Genomic DNA, 20,942 nt, shown 5'->3' with positions numbered 1-20,942 from the left:
AATGGCTTATAGCCAGAACTTGAGAAAGTCCTGTTCTTCAACAATTTTGTTTGCAGCCAACGACAAAAATTATTGCTAACTGAAAGTAAAAAATAACTAGACAAACAGCCTTATGATATATATCAGCTTGTAATTTTGCTTTGCTAAGCAAACTTGTCCTGTACCTAGCGAATTTGAATGCTTATTGACAGCTCTACGAATGATCTGCCTAATGTTGTTCATATAAACTGTTACAGTAGGGGTTTCTAGTTATAAGATTTAAACTGGCTTCTCGTCACAGTGTTTGCCTGATGGTTGTATTGCGTTTCCGGCTAGAATTCGGGGGTCTTAGGTTCGAATCCAACCCAAGTAGTTTGATTGTGGCATTGTATTCCAAAGGATTTTGCAAGCAGAGTATACAGTACTTAGTACTCATTGATATAAGAGTTAAACCAACAACATTTTTTAAAGGTCCTATTTAACACAATATGACGTGTTTTTCTAAGTTTCCAGAATATAATGAAAGTTTGCATCCTAAAGATTGGAAACAATTACAAAGCAAAGAAATAAAGAAACAAATTATTTAAAAAAATGTGTACTGTATTTAAAGGTCTTTGCATTCTGGTTTAAATTTAAATCCGCTCATTGCGTTTATTTGTTCCTACTGTGCCACACTGTCCTTAGTAATGTAAGTTCATTCTACTGTGTTTTTCAGTGTTATAGAACAGCAACTTATTCAAAATCCCAAGTTAACTGCTTAAGGTTGTCTTGTCCTGTTGGAAATAATGTCTCTTTTATTCCTCTATTGAAAATTTGTGGCTTGTTCCATTTCATCCCACTAGTAATAAAGTCCCTTTAAAATTACAATTATCTTTGAAAAAGATTATCTACTGGTGCTGTGAGCAAGTCACATCCGTGTGGGAAATTCAATTGTCGGAAACTGCAGCTTCCAAAATTAATCTTTGCATCGTGATTCTAGACAATGGAGCGGGCAGTGTTGATGGAGATTGGACAAAATTGAATTGAAACGGGGGATTTGAAGAGAGTGGAAATCATGTGTTTATTTAACGGAATTACCTAAAGGAGACATTGCTTTACAGAAGGAAGTCAATGTTCATTCATCAAATCATACATAGATATTTTGTTTTCCTTTATTTTTTAACAAAGTGAACTCTCATCCATTAAAATCGGTCCATTAACTTAAATAGCCTTTGTATCCTGTGACCGAGAAGACATTTTTTTGTGGTCCCTTTAGCCCTAATCAATCAGGAAATTTATGCATTTAAGTTTTTGAAATACAAAACCTTTATCTCACCGTTCATTGTTGAACACTCAACCTTAATTGTTTTCAAGAGGTTTCTGAATGGTGCAAAATCTTTCCAGGTATGTTAGACAATAGATCTTGTTTTTATCGCTTAAGTGCACTCAGAAGAGTCACTGGTCATGGGAGGTTTTAAATTAACTGAGAATTAGGTTGGAATTTATGCTTTGCATTGTGGAAACACTAGCACTGGAGGTTTGAAAATAATAAGCGGTCTTGGAATTACTCACTTCGTAACCTTTAGTCATTAAAAGTGATAGTGTTTTTTTTAAATACGGTTGTTTCTTCCGACAGGAATGGTTTTGCGTAACTTTATGGAGCCTTGGGGTATGATAATTTGGGGGGGGGGGGGGGGGTGACCTAATGTTGTCTCAGAATGTTGAGGGTGTCAGAAGCTGAGAGTGACGTTTAAATTGCGTTAAAAACCATCCTTGACCCTTTTTGCCTGTCAACTTGTCATAATCGGTAACTCCCCCGAGATCATACTCAAAAGATGCTGATAGTATAGCCTAGACATTCCAGCGGGTCTAATAGTGCACTCTGCATGTAATTGTCAATGCTACCACAAAAATAACAAGAGAAAGCGCAACATTGACATACAAATGTATGGATCCTTCTGTGGCACAGACTTAGTGTCAGCATCTTACCCCGTGGGTGCGACTGGCAACTGCTCCCGGTGATTCACACTCAGCAAAGTGTGTTTTTGCCCTCCGAAAAACACCTGCCCAAGTTAAAAGCCTCCAAAAATAAAGACCAAAAGCCTCTCAAAGACCCCCCTGAAAGAAAACATGGAATGATTTGGAATGTTATTCGCAAGGCCCTGTGTGAAGAAAGGAACCGAGTAATGGATAGAAATGGTGCAGTTTGCCAAAGGGTTGGAGTATCTGTTACGACATGACACGACAGGAGCCGGCTTAAAGAGGGATGAAGAAGAAATGGGGATAGGTAGGGAACCTGCGGAGTTTGGTGAAGCGATGGTCTCCGCGATATGACTAATGGAAGAATTGATCAGAGTTTCGACGTACAGAACATTGATTCCTGTGGTCGACTGATGTCATATATTTGCGTAACTATCGGGGAGGCGTTTGCTTTTGCAGTTCACGCCCGGGCAAAGTTGTTTTCCACCTCAGTCGGGCTCCTGGGATGTGGTGCTGTCATAAATGGGATAGGAAGTCATTGAATTCAGAGGTTTTCATTTCGATGTTGACAGCGAGTGTGCTCTCAGTTTCGTGTTAACTAAATAACCGCCATTTTATTTGATTCTGGCAAATGCCATTTAAGTGGAACAGAATACTTTGATAAATGTTATACTTGGCCATCAGGCAAGTGTACACGCACAGCGGTGGATCCTCACAACACGGCGTGTGTGTGTGTGTGTGGACGACATTCTCAATACAAACATTGACTCAGTGAACCTCCCTGAGGGCTAGTACGGAGCTCTCGTTGGGCTGTATCCATCCTGTCCCCTGTGGTAAGGGGAATCTCCATTTCCTACATCGGCGTTAGTTTCCTCCGATAGTCATCAGCGACTTTCAGACACAATATCCATTAGGAGGCAGTTTTACTGCGTGTGATCTTTATCATTACAGGTTTCTGCCTTAACCTCTCTCTGCTTGAATATTTATGATGCCAACACGATTTCCACGATCAATTGGCCATAAAAAAATGCCGCTTCGCTTGACTCTTGTTTGTCATTTCCTTTAAAAGTGTACTTCGCTGCCAGCAACTGTATTATAAGCTGTTCTAGTTTTGTGACTTAATTTTTCTGTTTTATATACACCCATTGTCTGGTGCAACTTATAAAATAAGGCTGAGTTTAAAACAATACAGTAGAAGGGGCCCTCTGTTGGTGGGGTGGTTGTTATTGCAAACCTAGACTGGTCCTCTGTCCTTATGTGCAAGGATTAAACTACAAATCTCAAGCACCATGAAAGCCCAAGAATTGATAGGTCAAAGGGAGTTTTGGACATCAGCGTAAATCACGAGCCTCGTAGTGCGATGTCAGATGTTCAGGCTACTGCACTAGTAGAAGGATCCCCCAATCATTTAGATTGTATTTGTCTCAAAACATAATTGTTGTATGGTCTTGTTCCCTGTCACATCTTGCAGGTCATCCAAGCATGGGGGGCCCAATGCCAAGAATGAACCACCCTCGGATGCCAATGCAGCCAGTGAGTATAATAGATAGCTACAACCATTAACAAAGTTTTCCCTGTATTTCCAAAAACAGTAGTTAACAAAACAGGGGGGAACTTTTTGTAATTGTCAAAGACCAATATCCTCACTTGATGGATCCCCCAATAACAAACAAACTTGTGAACAATTTGGCTCTATTGTTCATTGAAGTTGCAAGAAAATAATGAAAGAAAAAGACCATTGTTGCTTTGGATTATTGATTTTATGTGTGAAGCCTTCATCAGATTCAAATGTTCTGTGTTCAAAGCTACATTACTTCTAACAATTTCTTAACAATGTCAGCAGCTCTCCAGTGCTCTTTTTTTGTTTTGTTTGGTAATTAATTTTTTGACACCCTCCCGTAAATGTAATATAACCCAATTTGTTTTTCTTTTTTCTCTAGAACGGTTCCTTTTCTCCACAGAACTACGGTGGTGGCATGAGACCGCCCCCTGGCTCAATGCCTGGAGGAATGCCCTTATCAATGTAAGTTCAAATGTTGAAACTCTTTTGTAGGTATGAGGTTGAAAGAAAATGTAAAATCCTGAACAACTCAATAACAGTTTCAATTACTGTGGAGATCAACCCCACTGGTTTAAATGAACAAAGACCATCCAAGAAAATGAACATGGCTGTCCAGGGAAGGACATTACGAGAAAAAAACTGCCTCTATGAAAACTGATTCAGTAGGAATGTCGGTTGAACATTAATTTTCACAAGCACATGCGAAGTCTGTAGCCACAGGAAACTCTGGGACTGATGTCAAAGTAATTTTCATGTGATTTGTGGCATGACCTTATTGACTATTTGTTGTTCTTTTTTAGGCCTGGAGGAAGACCGTGGAATCCCAACACATCAACGGTAATTACAGAATACATTTTTAACAATAGTACAACCCAACCCAACCACTCTAAACTTTGTGTTTGGTTTTTTGAAATGCTTCAAGTCAGTTTAACAATGTATTTCTTTAAAAATATAGAGTAAGAATAAAAGTAAAATTACTCTAAACAAAATGTATTGTTTATCTCTCCATCTACTATTATGTACAACAAACAGCTTTCTAAATTCACTTAACCACCAGTCGAGTCGGGGTCCTTGAAGCAAGTGTTTATTTTCTTGTAACTTTGGGAGGGTTTACAGCTTTTGAGTTGACATTCACTTGGGCCTTCTAATAAATAGACACCAATCCATTCAGAACTTGACAACATTTTTTTGAAACTGTTCTTTCAATGTAGATAAACTATTCTCGAGCATCACCAGGTGGTTTTGTTGTAAGTAAAATCACTGTGGGAAAATTCATCATATGTACTTAGAATTTTGTTTCTATCTGTGTAAATGTTAGCTCTTTGTTGTTTCAGTGTTATCTAAAAATACATTATTTTCTGATCTAGAATGTGGATTGTTTGATTGCAAAACTGTTGCATGTGTGGAAAGGGACTAAGTTCTTGACTGTAAAAACAACACAGGAAAACAAACTGTGTGTAGATGTTAAGAGAGGAAAATATGACAATTTGAAACCTTCTCAGAATACGAACTTCTTTCCTCCTTTTTCTGCCAAAGAAAGCAAAAGAACACTGGGGCATTTTCCTTCTGTTTCACTACAATGTTGCACTGTCAGTGATCACATAATTTACTGAATAAGGAGATGTGAGCCATGAAGTTAGCAATAAAATGGGCATCTCGTTCTTTTCTTGTAAGGATTTTTAGTTGTGCCACACTTTCACATATAGATTTGTGTTGCATGATACAGGAATGTGACAGTGGATTGTCAATTGTCCTATACAAGTAGAACATACCTTTGTTTCTTTTCCAAATTGTGTAGTACATTTCACGGGGGAAGAATTGACTATTCACATGTTTTTTTTCGTTTTAGTTGGGTGTGGGTTTTGAATGGAATTGTTCTTGTTGAGCTCGATTTTAACTTTTCTTTTTTTTTGCACTAAATTCTTTTGACATGTACTTCTGTAGTAACTACAGGCAACCATGTTGGATGTTAAGTGTTAATTGTTCTGTACGTAGGAGTTTGAATAATTAATGTTCATTTAGAAGTTGTGTTAACTAACTAATACATAGTATCAAGTCAACCATATGAACAATATATAGCTGAAACGTCAAGGTGGTCTTTGTTAACATTTTGAGCATGTTATTTTGGCCACATTTTTTTTCTTTTTTCCCCCCAATTTAGCACAGTTTTAACAATTTTTATGAATGTCAACCAAGTCCAAGTCTTTTAAGTCACTCATAAATGTTCCCTAAGTAGTATGAAGGGAGCAATTGAGAGCCCTACTCTCAGGTTGTGGAGGAGGTGGAAAATGGCCGATATCTGTTTTGGAAAGTGAGGGGTAAAAATAATGTTACAATACCAATGTGAGATAAAATGCGTTGCAGATTTTTATGAACAGTTTTACAGCACAGTAAATTTGTTTTGAAATAAAAAGTCCCATGTCTTCGTCGGTGTTCCCTTTGCTGCCACTTCCCATATTGTACATGTATCATAAACTTTGGTGTTATCCGTGGTTAAACAGCCATCAAAAGTTTCATTGGCTTCTGACTGGCACCCCATCCTGGATTTTAAAGGAGTTTGTGCAATTTTCCTGCACACTCTTTATTTCTTGACGTAGATTATGATTTGGAGTTCAAGATGCATGAGTCTTTCACTGGATTTAGAATTGTAGTTTTGTGAGAGAAAAGGTGTCTTTTCAGTATTTATTGTTGTTAATGGTTGTTGCATTGATCTGTTGTAGAAATTAAATGTAAATATCATTGTGCTGTGTTTGTAAAGACAGTGTGTTACTCTGGTGCTGGTAACCATTTAAGTGTATATGTTTTTGTTTCTACCTTAATGCAGGGCCCACCTGGGGGAGGGGGTCAACCTGGTACACCCATCATGCCAAGTCCACAAGGTAAACTCCAAATTTCACCTTCTTTTAATAACTTGAAAGGATCTCCAAAGGACACTTTTTCAACTTGAATTGTGAAGCACTATAAGTTATTATGAATCACATGACATGTGAAGTACAACCAAAATTTGTTGTTCAGTAAAAGTGATGTTTCATCATTAAACTTAATAACCGTTCTCCCCAATGCAGCCCTCAGAGGTTGCAGTATCCTAATACCCCTGCATGATCCCAGCAGGAATTGTAGTAGTAAGCTATGCATGTTAGGTTATAGCACCAAAGGCAATCCAAGATGCACAAAGTTACCTCCACAACCATAATATACCACCTTGGTACTATGGCCTTTGCTTTCTGAAGGAAGAAATCAGTGCCACCACATACACTTTTTGATGCACCACATGGAAACCAAAAGTTTTTAAGAAATATATCTTGAAGCATTGCACCATCACTTCAGCAGAACTCAAACACTGGCTGCCTTTAAATTCATCCGGTATGCAATCGGCTATTTGGGGATGAAATATATTCCTCTGCTTTTCTTGTGTTGGCCTCAGTTCGGCCCAATGTCCACCTCAATGCTGAAACAGCTTGATTCCACTCTGGGTAGGCCCCGTAGTTTCTGGTTTATTCTCACAAAGAAGTGGAAATGTTCATTCAAGCATTAATCATTATCAATTTGATGTCTGAGGTTTAGAGGTTTTTAAGAACTCACAAAGCTTGGTGCTTCAGGTTGTTGCTTTAACGAGACTAAACACTATTTGATAAAATAGAGCCTACCTATTAACTGTGGAACTGCTGATGTTTTTAACCACACCATGCTTGGCTTTAGCTGACTTCCCACACATACAACCCCCATGCATACGCTGCTTGCCTCTAAACACAAACCCCATGCTTTTTGACATCAGCAAGTTATATGTCAAACACAGCAATTGTGTCATGATGCTAAACGAACATGTGTCAATGCCTGGAGTTCAAAACAAAATGCTTCTCACATTTCTCCCTCGAAGCAATTATCGTTTGGAACATTAAGACGATCCAAACATTCTCGCTCGAGTGCCGACCAAGTCGGCATAAATTGCCACAAGCAGCTATGATACTATCTTGTGTTTTCACTCATAAGAAGTAAAGCTTTTAGATTTCACTAGTTAAAGTGTTTTTGTCATGTTGTCTCTCCTTCATATTATAATCATTACTAATGGCTTCTGCTTATTAATCAACTAACAGCTTAGTTAACTTTTTAAAATCTAACTCATAGTCTAAAACCCACCGTTGATATAACCCTTCTTTCTCTATTAGACGAATACATGTACATGTACTTAGTAACTTGATTTCCTAATTAGTATGTGATAATGTGATTTAAAACAACTACTATTACATTTTTTTCAAGGGAGTTGGAAGTATTTTCAGGGAAGTTTTTGGTCGGAAGAGACTTTATTATTTGTAGGTTATAGTTCATCCCAACTGCCGATGATGTGTTATGTACTTAAAGGAACACGTTGCCTTGGATCGGACGAGTTGGCCAAAACAAAAGCGTTTGTAACCGTTTTTTATAAAATGCATATGGTTGGAAAGATGTTTTAAAAGTAGAATACAATGATCCACACAAGTTTGCCTCGAAATTGCGTGGTTTTCCTTCTACTGTGCGAACTAACATGGTCGGCCATTTATGGGAGTCAAAATTTTGACCCCCATAAATGGCCGACGTGTTAGTCGACAAGGTAAAAGGAAAACCACGCAATTTCGAGGCATGTTTGTGTGGATCATTGTATTCTACTTTTACAACATCTTTCTACCCATATGCATTTTATAAAAAACGGTTACAAACACTTTTCAAAGACCAACTCGACCGATCCAAGGCAACGTGTTCCTTTAACCAGTGTAGTGTAACACTCAAAGGGACTTTTTTTAGATAGTGTTAGTGCACATAACTTCACCGTCATTTGAAGCATTTTTAACCTCTATGTTGCCAATTTGAATTTCTGAATTATTGATTTTGAAGATCACCAAACGTAAAACTTGAATATAGTTGTTCATTTTAAATAAAATCCTATTGGGGGGGGGGGGGCTACGTAACTCTTCAGGAAGGGTAAAGATTCAGAATCGAAAACTGCGACTCTAAGTTGCAGCTATTGCTCTGAGGGGTGCCTGCTCTAACAAGTGCAATTTTTTTATTTTCCACCAACCAAAGTCCTCATATGCTTCTACAAAACCCACGCAAACAGTAACAACATCATGCAAATGCATTATTTATTTTGTTTTAAATCATTGCTTAAGCAAAGAGCATATCATTTCTCCATTGCCCCGATTCCGGTACCCTAGTGATTTGTCACCGCAAGTGACGGCTCACTGTCTGGCTTGATGCTTTCCGCCTGAAACTGCTTTGAGGAAGACCCAGAGAGGGTGCTTTTCTCCGTACTCAATCCAATAAGCCATTTGCGAGTTAGATCTGGATAATGTCTGGTACATTGACTTGCTTAGTCTCAATGTACTGCTTACATTTGAATTCCTCAGACTATAGAGACAGTTGCTATTTCAAATGGTTCGGGGGCAAGCCTTTGCATAGCAACCTCCAGATGAGCAAACCCTGGTACCATTGTGCCATACACATCCATTCAGAATTGTATATGTGGGTGTTCACCATCTCTTACGTAACTACGCAAAAGCTCGCCCCTAATCATGTGACACAGCAAAGTCTTGATAGTCTGAGGAATTCTAATTTAAGTGATAACTTGTGATAAAGCATGTCATTGTACCAAACAATATTAAAATCTAACACGCAATAAGGCTAATTTGTATGCAGGATGAGTTTCACTTAACTACTGCAGTGATCCCATTTGAAAGCTTGGAAGAAAGTTATTTGTGTGGAATTATTACTACTAATACATGTACCGCCATTTCAGAAAAGAAAAAAAAAATCTGAAATAATACCAGTGCATTACATCAGTCAAACTATATACATGTACAAACCAAATTGTTGTGCTACTTTGAGCGAGTACAAAAAAAACCACATGTATGTTGTCAAATTGATGCTAAAGCAGTTCAGTTATGCATACAAATACCGACACATTTCAGTGCATATTTCAAACTCTACACGAACTACAGAAAGTTTATGACCTGACTTTTCTGACCATAGCAGAGTCTTTCTCAAAGGTTAAATATTAGCCAAACAAATTCTGCAAAAATACTATATTAATAATCCAACTAGTTACATGTTGATACATGCACATATTTGTGGATGGAATTTAACTAACCAAAAAAAACGAATACATATTCATGAACAAATTATAACACTTTTTAATAATCCCTAATTTTGAGTGATGAGACATTTATAACACATTTATTTCAAAGTTTACAAAATACACACTATTTCACTAAATTCCTTTTAACAACACAAACTTCCAAATACAAGCGACCAACTATATGACATTTTGAGTCTTAGCACTAACCAGTGATATGAATTATATGCACACCAAGTTTTACACGACTAATTCTAATCATTTGATAATCTTTATTTGGTGAAATTCTCTTCACTGGTGAGAAAGGTGTTTGTTTTTGACAAACTTACAGACAAAATGTAACCTGCAGAACCCACTATTAACTTAAAGTGGTGTTCAATCCGTCGGTATGCCTCAAATGGTTTCCTTCACACTACTAAAATCTTACCTGAAGAAAGTTAAGATATTAAAAGGAATTTTTTCAAAAACACAGAAAAGCTTTTCAATTAATTTCCCTGTGTGCCACTAGTTGCAGTGTATCACACAGGGCCAGAGTAATTACCTACAATCCTCGGTTTGGACTGAAAAAAAAAAAGAAAAAAAAAAAAGAAATGGCTGCCGTCGATGAATTTGCTTATCTTAAGTAAAACACTGATTGGTTACACTACCAAAGTGATTCAAATATTTCAGTTTGTTTTCCCCTGAAAATGAGAACAAATTATGTTCAAAATGTTCATTGATCCTAAATACTTCTAGAACATTTCTCCTAAATACTTCTAGAACATTTCTCCTGAAGTGGGCACATTCTGTGGTGTTACATAACAAGTTAACAAAACTCAAATATGAATGCATACCACTGTTAAAGCCATTATACACTTTCGGTAAACAGTATTGTCCAAGTCCCACACTTCGTGTATCACAACTTATATATAAAATAACAATCCTGTGGAAATTTAGGCTCAATCGGACATCGGAGTCGGGAGAAAATAACGGGAAAACCCACTCCTGTTTTCGCGCCTTTCGCCGTGTCATGACATGTGTTTATAACAAATCCGTAATTCTCGTTAACGAGAATTTATATTGTTTTACCGTTTTCTCAAAAAGTGAAGCATTTCATGGACTAATATTTCAAGAGAAGTCTTTCACCATTACCTTCTGTAAACCCTGTAAATTATTTGTAAATCTGTGAACTTTTTTTTTTTCTGTACCGAACGGGTCCAATGGCTTTAACACAACAACGACTCAACTCAGTCCAATATACATTTTACATCATAATTATCCGTTATGTGTGTGTGGGCCCTGATGAAGTACCAAAATTCACATTTATCCATGTGTGATTGCTGATGTGAAAGACTTCACAAACATTCAAGATCAAAGCTTATTTTAAAATTATTGTGTTATTCAAATGTTCAATCTCGGATAAAGTACCCGTATGAAACAAAACTGAAATGTTAAATTTTTATAGAGTAACTTTCTCCAAAAAACAACAACTCTTTGAACCATATCTTGAAAAGAATTGATATGAAGTCTTCCACAAATGTTTCTCCCTTTATTGAAACTTATCTATGGAGATCTTACATATGCCCATGGAAGCAAAAACCCAGAAAAGCATTTAAAATTGTTGATCGTAAACTGCTCTGTGTAGCTAAATTCATCTTCGACGCGCTTGTGTGAAGTCATTCCCCTCACTGTATCACAATGGTTATTTTTCCTCGCCGCCCGGGGGCGCACATACACAGAACGGATCCACTAACATGAAAAGCACATGTTTGGACAAGGACTTGCAGGAGATTAAATATGACTGTTTTTGTATGCAGGCACCCCCCAAGCCATGTCCACGGACCGGCGTATGTCACAGGGTAGCTCAAGAAGAGGTGACAAAACAAAACTCATATTTTTACCTTGAAGGGCTTATAGATTAAATGCTAAATTTGAATTGGCAATATCCATGTAAATTAGTTACAATTTAGAAATCATGGGGGAAAAATGTTTTTTTTTTTTAACTGGAAGTTATTACATCAATTGATGTGGAAGGATTAGTAAGTAGGAACAGTTGTGGAAAGAAAAAAAAGTACAAATATTAGGAAAATATCTTGAAGCGATCAACTGCTGGGGAATTTAATGTCAGATTTGATATTAGGTAAAGTTTACTTTGGGGGATAGGCTTAATTTAGTGGAATGTTTTTGCAGTAGGTTCATTTTAGGTAGGCTTTGTTCTTGTCTGATTCATATGTTTGTTGTGCAACATAAAATATGTAAATGTCACAAAACTGTTAGTTTACAAATGTTCTTTATTGCATGCCTAACTTTATGTAGGTTTTAATTACATGCTGAAGATAGTTGTGTTTATTTTGTTTCTGTTGTCCAAAGGCTATGTGCAGTTCAAACAGTAGAGGACCGGTAAAAAAATCAGTTAGTCAAATTTTTTAGTATACAGTTTAAGCAGTTTTCAAAAGAGCACTTTCAGCAGAGATAATAGAATGTGGCTTAATGTACTGTGGAAGACATTTTGATCTAATTCCAAAACAACTTGTCAATGGACAAGCTTGCTGGTACAGCTGGTTTTTGAAAACGGTTGATTTTCTTTCATCTGCTGGTGTTTTCACTGGTTGTGTTTTCACAGTTATAATTGTTTTTCTTTCTTAGGTAAACACCAATAATTTTCATTAAGCCACATTCAAAATAGTTATTGGTTTCAATTGCTAGATATATTGTATTGCGTTTGTTTGTTTGTTTGTTTGTTTTTGTGTGTTTAACGACTGAAACAATATCTCATCATGAATTCTAACTTTATCCAACTCAGATTCAACCAACTCGGGTGACAACATGTACACAATGATGAAACCAGTACCGGGTGGCAGTATGGGACCAGGGGTAAGTTGCCTGTATATTTAAAAGCCATAACCACTTATGAACTAGAACATAAGAATCGTTTGGTACATTGTTGCCAAGATTTCTATAAAATACCACACCTTCAAGGCTAGCGCTTTGAGCGTGGCTTTCTCTTGTTGGGTAAACTCCACTAGCCTTTTTGAGGTATAGTGGACACTATATGACTGCAATGTTTGGTTTGGGTGGTTACAGGCAATTGTACCCAAACCTAATAGTGTTGTAGCAATGTGACTGCCTCATCTCGAAAAGGCTTATGGTCTGTGTCTCCACTGTCTCTTGCAGAATTATTCTTCAAGAACCAGTTGGACAGAAGAGTATACCGATAGTAATAGGCTTAAATACAAAGAAGTTGCATTTGGTTGGATATGAAACATGTTCCACACTCCAAATGACAGTGGCAAGTTGAGTAAACAAAGACTCAACATGCACTTAATCATATTTTTTTTTTTTTTTTGTAAAATGTTTTCTTGTACTAAAGTTATACAGTGTAGTAAAAGTAGTGTACCCAAATCAAGATAAGGGGCAACAAAAGCAACAACCCCTATCCGTGTTCTTTATTTTATTTTTTTTCTCGAGCTTTAGGGTAAACATTGAATAATCAACCATTTTTTCCCCAGAATTTCCCAATGGGATCAGGACCAGATGGACCTATGCCTATGGGATCACAGGACATTCCTCCAGTTATGAACGGTAAGTCAATGGAGACAGAAAATATACCCTTTTTTGACATGATTGAAAGTTAATTCAAGTAATAATTTTTTGAAGTCACAAATTTGTATCAAGACATTCGGAAGAGTTGAGCTGTGTTGTAATCAACTTCTGCGAAATATTTGTAGCAAAATCTGTGGATTAGCTGTTAAAATACTGTACAAGTCTGGCAGGTGTTAAAAATGTTGGACCACTTAGTTCCCACGTGCAGTGCTTTAAAGCATGGAGGAAACAAACTCACACGGGTCCAAATGTGGCAACTTCAAACTAGCATGCCTGATGTAAAGAGCTTTCTTTATTGTTGATCTTTCAGGTGAAATGGACGGTATGAAAAGCTCGCCAGCAAGCAATCAAGGGCCAGGCGGGCCGGGCACACCTAGGGAAGACAATGGGGATATGGGCGGGCAGCTGTTTACAAACTTCCAGGATAATGTAAGTACATTTAGGCCTTTTTTTTTATTTATCAGTTTGTAATTTCTTTGTAGTAAGAGTTTTTGTTTTTTTCATTCATTAAAAGCCAAATGTCATGCCAACATAAATTTTGAAGACTTTTGCAAACCAGGTACTGAAAACATCTGGTTTAGAGGTGAAATAAATGCACTGTCATTTCTTCATCTCCATTTTGTCAACTACTTTCTACCTTTATCAATGCCTTCACTAAGATGCAACTTGTCTTCTGGATTGAAAGGTTCATTGGTGCAGGAGTTGAAACTCTGTTCATCCAAAGGGTTTACCATATTTCTCTCATGTGGCATTTGGTTTGTTCCAGAGAATACCTGCTTGGGCAGCTTCATTCAACTTTAATGGGCCATATTTTTGACTGTATGAGGGCGCTCTCAATCACTTCGGGGTTATATTCGTTAATATCCAAAACAGTTATTAATTACTGGAACACATTACCACCCCGGAAGTGCCAAAATTACTATTGAGAGCGCCCTCAAGGGATCAAAAATTTGGCGCATTGATATGTTTAGAGTACTTTTAGTGGAATTGTTTACATTCGTTATAATGATACTTTAGGTGTTGTCTTCGTCTCTGTGTAAGAAACTTTTTCTCTTGTTTCTGCAGGACCAGAATGAGTCAGCGGCGATACTTAAGATTAAAGAAACAATGCAGGAAGAGGCAAAAAGATTTGAGAAGGACACCCCGGGCGAGCATCCTGACTACTTTATGCATCAACCCTAGCCACACGCCCACATATACAAATACCCAAGCACACACCCACCCGCAGCCCTGGTGCCCTGCACCTTAATAAAAAAGACTGCGATTTCTGGTGCTGTGACAGATAAGGATGTGAATCACATGGTAAATTCTGATAAAGGGCGCCAAATTGCACAGCCTTACGGGCCTGGATTTTACGCAGCAGCCATCTTTTTTTTCCAGGCGTACATTACTGTAAAGTTCCAACTAAGGTATTTTTGGACAATGTTTGTCGAAGATGGCTGTATTGTGTATGGATATGTAAATGAACTGCATAGCATGTATTTATAATGCTATGTACTGATTTGTCTGGTACCTTAGTGAAGGGTGTACAAAGTTAATATTCAAATAGTTCTCAGGTAGAGGCACCAGCCCACTGGACGAATTTATCATGTGACTTATGTCAACACAGCAGAGGCCATGTTGAACAATAAAGGAACAGCTAAGACTACTGACGACATATGACCCTGCGACCTTTCAACTCAGACAAGACAAAAAGGCTGCATACAAGCACATTGTATTCAATGGAACAGGTGTTTTAGTAAGAAAGTTGATGGGATTAACACGTTAAATTATTCAAAGCCCACCTTATTAAAAAGATTGAAATCTTTCCCACTTCAAGTTTATTATTTTGTTTTCTTTTTTTTATAATTTAACAGTAGGATAAATTATGGTAAATACCCACCATTTGATCTGTTTGAACAGCCAAGTAACATGAATTATACTGTTCAAATTATGGTAACACTTTCCTTAAAGAGGATTGGAGTTTCTCTGTAAGTTATTCACAAAGAAAACATCCATCATTTCAAAGTATTCAAAACTTCATTGTGCTACAGAATCTAGGCTTTTACCTGTAACCATGATAGGCGCTTAGCCTGACTATTTGAGACCATGTTGAAATATAGTATTACCTTTTAATAGCACAATGCAGTAGATTATTGCAGCTGGCTGATGTTGATCAATTTCCTCACCGAAAAATCCCTCAAAATTTATAAAAAAATAACTATCCAGCCCTGGAGGCTAAACAAATCTGAGATTCAATTTTTTTTTGTAAAGATGCTGGTGCCATCTGTTGGATTCTCAATGAGCTTATTGTATTGGTGTGAATAGTTCCCTTTTCCCTCCACAAATTTAGAATCCTAAGCAAGCTTTCACACCCAGTTCCCCTTTGTCTAGAGAAAAATCTGTATGCAATCTTGTACAATTGTGTTTACCATAAACCAAGTTCAAGGGTCACATTCTTATTTGAGTCTGATAGTAGTGTTCCCCAAGGGACTGTATTTGGTCTTATTCATTATACTGCCACCTGTGTTTAGTTAACATATGAAAAAGCTCCTGGTTTGACTCGGTTGTTTGGCCTATTGCATTATCAAGTTTCATTTTGCGCAACCAGTTCATCTTATTTTATCATATCTAAAGAGTTCTAAAGCAGCAAAAGACAACTTTTTTTCGTCAAGAGGGAAAAGAATGAGTTGTCCAGATCTATCAAACCACTTTGAAAATCAAGGTCGAGCTTAGTGTTAAAATTCACAGCCACATGCAGCTTTAAAGTAACCTGTTTCATCTACAGATGGTACATAAGGGCAGATGGTTATTTTGTGATCCCACCTTCCAATGCAATTGGATAATTATAGGTATGAGCTATGAACAAAGATAGTTGGAAGAACTTCAAACACACTAAAAGTCTGATAAACAAACTCTCCCTTAAGTAAATGTAAGAATCTTGATCATCAATTGTGAACTTTTTCCTGATCTCTTACTTTGTATCAAAGACAGATTGATTCTACTACATGTATCTGTGAAGAATTTGATAAAGGAAAGCCATATCAAGTGTATATCAAGTCTATATTTGGACATAGGAAATAGTTATATTGAAATGTTAGTAAACAAAGGCAGGGGTGCTTATCATTGTCCAAACTGACTCTAAGGCCGTGTATGAATTAGCGGCTACAGCTACGACTACGGCTTGATGTTCGCGTCATCATGCGTTGAAGTACGGGACGTCCTTAGCAACACACTTAGCAACAGCAGTTGCCGTAGCTGTAGCTGCCAATTCGAATACGGCCTTAGTCAGAATTTCTGTAAGACTTGTCATGACATTTATGGCTTCTTCTAGATGCCAAGTTAAAATGCTCAAATCCTGGGGAAGAGGAAGAGGGGGAAATTTTCTACAAAGTAATGACCTTTAAACAGGTTTTTAGATAAAACTTAGCTTTCCTTCTTTGATATACTTTGCCAGTTTGAAACATTATGATTTTGCTATGGGCTTTCAAAATGGCTGACACAGCCGTCCCAAGAGCCACAATCCTAGCTTTTGAATAGTACTTTGAAACTTGTATCATTTATTCAAAATCCTTGCTTTCACCAGTATGAATGAGTTCAACCAATTATTATGTCTGATGTGATTGGTTCCCCCAGTTACATTCAGTTCATCAGCTAAGATCAATGGCAAAATTGTTTCATCCCCCTTCAGTATGATTTTTATTGTTATTTTAATTTTTCATTTTCAAGCAATGTTTTCACTCAACTTCTAAACAATACAACAACATGTTAATTTAAATTCAAAAATGCAATTGTTTAATTAAGTCTACAAGCTTAATGTTTTGCTGACATGTAAAAAAACAAACAGTCATAGTTAAGTATTCCAGATAGAAGACAGTTGTTTTTGTTGTGAAGTAACGACCTAAACACGAGAAGGATTGTGCTTGAGGGCAGCCGACACAATTGACGTAAGTTCTGTCTTAAAGAACAAGAAAATTCTTCGGCATTCCCGTAACAATTTTATATCCCTTTGTAACAAACATGACAGGGGAATGCGTATGTACAAAATTTGTACTAAGTGTTAATTGTAGAGTATGACAGAGAAAACGTGACAAAAGTTCTTTTATTTAATGATAAATATAACGATATCACTGTTTGATGACATGTTCATGTATATGTTAGAAAGAAGAAGTGTCCAAAAGTGGTCCCGTTTTTCTGTTGTAGTGATTTAGATTTTTGTGGAAATTTTGTTTTTTTTTTTTTGTGGATGGGAATGTGAGAGCAGTGATGGGGAAGGGACGTTGGATGGAGATGGGGAAATAGGGTTGGGTAAGCTATTCATGAATTTAAAAGTAAATAAGAGAAATAAAAATGATTATAATTATTATTATTATTATTATTGGAGGTAGGTATAGTTGGTTCTGTCCTAAAATCTGTGGGGTACGTTTTTATCTTTTAGCCGATTTTCCTTTTTTTCTCTTGTAAGTTGCTTCTCTTTAACATTATCATAGTTTGTAGCATTGTCTTTACTAGCACTGCATTGTACGTAAAAGCTTACTGAATGTATTGTACGAACAAGGAACTTTTTTGTGTTTCATTATGCTTAAACCGGTTAATCTTTCTTGGCCCAGGAGGACAGTTTCAGAAATGCTTTAGAGGGCAATGTGAATCTGAGTAACCATGGTTTATTTCAAGTAAATGGCCATTGCTGAAACAGTGTTTTGGCTACAGCTACATCTAGATCAGCGCGTGTGCCAGTGTTGAAGAATTGGTAGACACACGCTATCTAGCCGTAGATGTAGCCGAAGGCCCCATTTCGGACACGGCCTATCAACCTTTACATGCTGTAGCCATCGTTGTTGGGTCTCCTTTTACCAGAATCTGGCACATTTTAATTAGGCCTGTGGTCGAACCACTCTATAAGCGCCTGCTTAAGTTTTGTAACCTGCAAAAGTGACATCAAAGAGCAAATGGTCCCCTCTCATCCTCTTTGATGTTGTGATATGTCTAACCGTATGCAGTTGAGGTTGACTGTGTAAAAACATGATTCATTTGAAATGGAATCACACCAAAATACTTGCATTTTGACTCGCACATACTAAGCATGGTACAAGTGGTCAAACATTTTTGAAAAGCGTGCATGCAAAGAAGTCACTTTTTGGAGTCGGTTAACGTTGTTTTTCAGTACATCCCAACCAGGGGTTATAGCAATGAGAGTTATTGATACAATGCGTTGCCCATAGTGGGGAGGCTGAAGATGGCTGCATCATGGTAAAAGGATAATCAGTCTCAATTTGTGGCTGTGGCTGTTGTTTAGGGGTAATCTATACTTGTTACTATAGTGATCAAGCCACAGCCGATAGCTTGGTTGTCCACAGTAATGGAGATTTGAATAGACTTTTTGCATATCACTAGTGATGAAAATAGTATCAGTCCTACAATAGAATGCATCCTCCAAGGGAAGTTGCATGTACAACATTACCTTGGGGACATAACTTCTGTTCGGTCTTTTGGTTTTTGTGACATATTTTGGTATGATATCATGATTTGGTAACATGTTGGCAACTAAGGAATAATAAATTGGAGGACTGGTAACGGTGACAACCATAGCTAGGGTTGACTTTATGATTATCAACTGTTTCAAATCATTCCATCAAAACTTTGTAGTTTACCATGAAAGGGTTACCTCAATCAACAGATTCACCTGAAGCTGTCCTCATTTGAGGACTGGCTGTAGTCAAAATAGAACTTCTGGAAGAAGGAAACTTGTCTTGTGTTATTTATGGTTTGCGATTGTGATCATCTCACAAATGTTTTAGATCTATTTATTATTTATTTATCAGTTAGATACAAAGATGTTGTCTTGTCATTGTCATGGCTTTGTGCACAATGACTAGTACTGTCTGGTCTCAAATAGCAAGCAGCTACTTCATTGGCACCAGTCTATTCCATACATTTCACCATGCCTTGTACTGTCTGGTCCCAAGTAGCAAGCAGTTACATCATTGGCACCAGTCTATTCCGTACAATTCACCATGACTTGTACTGTCTGGTCCCTAAGAGCAAGCAGCTACATCATTGGCACCAGTCTATTCCATATATTTCACCATGGGCTTTTGTCAAACCTCGGCTTAGGCTCCGGCTAAGGCTCCGCGTGCTGGTACAAGCAGCAATACGTGCTGAAAATGCAGGTTAAAGCCGAGCTGCGTACACAGCGCGCGGAGCCTAAGCCTGAGCCGGAGCCCAAGCCGTGGTTTGAGAAAGGCCCCATGAATTGTACTGTCTGGTCCCAGTAGCAAGCTACATCATTGGCACCAGTCTATTCTGGAAAATATTTTGCCATAGAATTGGACAACATGATAAAGTGCATCACACAGATAAACATAAGGCCACATTAAAACAAACAAATCATGGCAGTCCAGGCAATATTTTGACAGATGATTGTGTATGGGAGCCAATAGTCGGCCATTTTAGTTGTCTAAATGGCACAAATATGGTATAAACTTCAGCAGTCTTGAACTGCATCACAGCAATGTCTTTTCTTTTGATGAATTACAATATGATATCAAGATGTAGTCCTATGCACTTCAGGTATGGAAATTATTCACTGAATTCAAATGTTTGAGGACTACTTCAAAACAAACAAAACTGCTCTTTGAATTTTTTAAGTGCAGTACTGAAATCTTAAAATTCCCACCCTACTTCGTAATTCACTGGTCCACATGGCAATGCCAGGTGTTAATATTACATGCTATTTGGACCAATTAATTGTAACTGGTAGGGGAGACGTTTTATTGATAAGTCACCCACTGGCTCTAGGGAAAGGGGGAAGCATGTCTGTTCCAGTGCTCTCTCTGTCTCTCAATCTGTAGTTTTAATATTTCTGTAATATTTTGTGCAAAAGAAAAAACTGCCAGAGTTTATAAATGAATTCGTTGTGATCAATGTTTGCCACGCTCTTGTAGAAAAAAAGCCACCATATGTTTTGTTCAAAATCATAGACTGTACATACATTTTAAATATTCATATAAATTCTCTCATTTGTTTTTTGGCGTTGGTGGTGAATCTTTTTTCACATCCAACGCTTATGAATTCTTTAAAATCTGGGGAGAGAATTTTTAAGTGTACATTGTAGCTTATCAGAGGGTTCATCCCATCATCCCTTGTGCTTTTATAATTGACCTTTGACCCATGGCGGCCATAATATAAGACTCTTTTAATTTGTCCACACAATAAATTTTTCATTATTTATTAGGAAGTTTTAAACTTCACGTCAACTAAAATATAAAAAGTTCCCCAAGCGAAGATTCACTTTTTAGCATATATTTAACTATTCGTCACTTATCATGTACAGTGATTTGCAGCTCTTTTGTACAAATTGTATTTTCAAGTTGATCCACCATATAAAAATGGCCGCCATGTGTACAGGTCTATATATTTATTTGTCTCTGTAGTTGATGAGGGCGTAATTTAGAACTCAAAAACCATGTTTTTTCTCTCCGTCAAGGAGTCTGTGGTTTATAGCAGTAAATTAAATAATTAAAAACCTACATGTTTTATCATTATCAGCAATGTTATTAAGTTATTCTGATCCCATAATTCTTAATCGTGAGAATGGAATAAAAGAGTTGACTTTGTGTTCATGCAACCAAGAGAAACTACTGTGTCTTTGTGCATTTATTCATTATGTCATAGTTTTGTCCAAAATATGTACATGTAGGCCTATAGGGGTCAATTGTTTTTCTGTTTTGATGGCGCTTTAAAATTGGAAATTTGAGTCTTTTCCAATGGATCATA

At 37.2% G+C, this 20,942-nt stretch overlaps 2 protein-coding genes across 16 annotated transcripts in view; one reads left to right on the top strand and one right to left on the bottom strand.

The window, feature by feature from the left end:
- The window catches only part of LOC139945708 (single-stranded DNA-binding protein 3-like), a 128,999-nt gene extending 108,196 nt beyond the window's left edge, over positions 1-20,803 (top strand). For 12 of the 15 annotated variants that reach the window (XM_071943056.1, XM_071943063.1, XM_071943069.1 and 9 more), the window contains 10 exons: positions 3,410-3,471; positions 3,879-3,961; positions 4,300-4,336; positions 4,711-4,746; positions 6,324-6,378; positions 11,402-11,458; positions 12,388-12,458; positions 13,094-13,166; positions 13,498-13,616; positions 14,253-20,803. In XM_071943056.1, the coding sequence (XP_071799157.1) occupies positions 3,410-3,471; positions 3,879-3,961; positions 4,300-4,336; positions 4,711-4,746; positions 6,324-6,378; positions 11,402-11,458; positions 12,388-12,458; positions 13,094-13,166; positions 13,498-13,616; positions 14,253-14,369 (710 nt within the window). In that variant the 3' untranslated portion in view covers positions 14,370-20,803. The remainder of the gene's footprint in view (positions 1-3,409; positions 3,472-3,878; positions 3,962-4,299; positions 4,337-4,710; positions 4,747-6,323; positions 6,379-11,401; positions 11,459-12,387; positions 12,459-13,093; positions 13,167-13,497; positions 13,617-14,252) is intronic. The other 3 variants (XM_071943060.1, XM_071943064.1, XM_071943065.1) reach the window with 3 other exon arrangements.
- Positions 1-20,942, bottom strand: part of LOC139946457 (uncharacterized) — a 239,464-nt gene that overhangs the window by 171,981 nt on the left and 46,541 nt on the right. The window lies entirely within an intron of this gene.

The sequence above is a fragment of the Asterias amurensis genome, chromosome 13 (assembly GCF_032118995.1).
Source record: "Asterias amurensis chromosome 13, ASM3211899v1".
Classification (NCBI taxonomy): domain Eukaryota; kingdom Metazoa; phylum Echinodermata; class Asteroidea; order Forcipulatida; family Asteriidae; genus Asterias; species Asterias amurensis.
The sequence above is the reverse complement of the archived record's forward strand: the minus strand, read 5'-3'. Positions and strand labels throughout refer to the sequence as shown.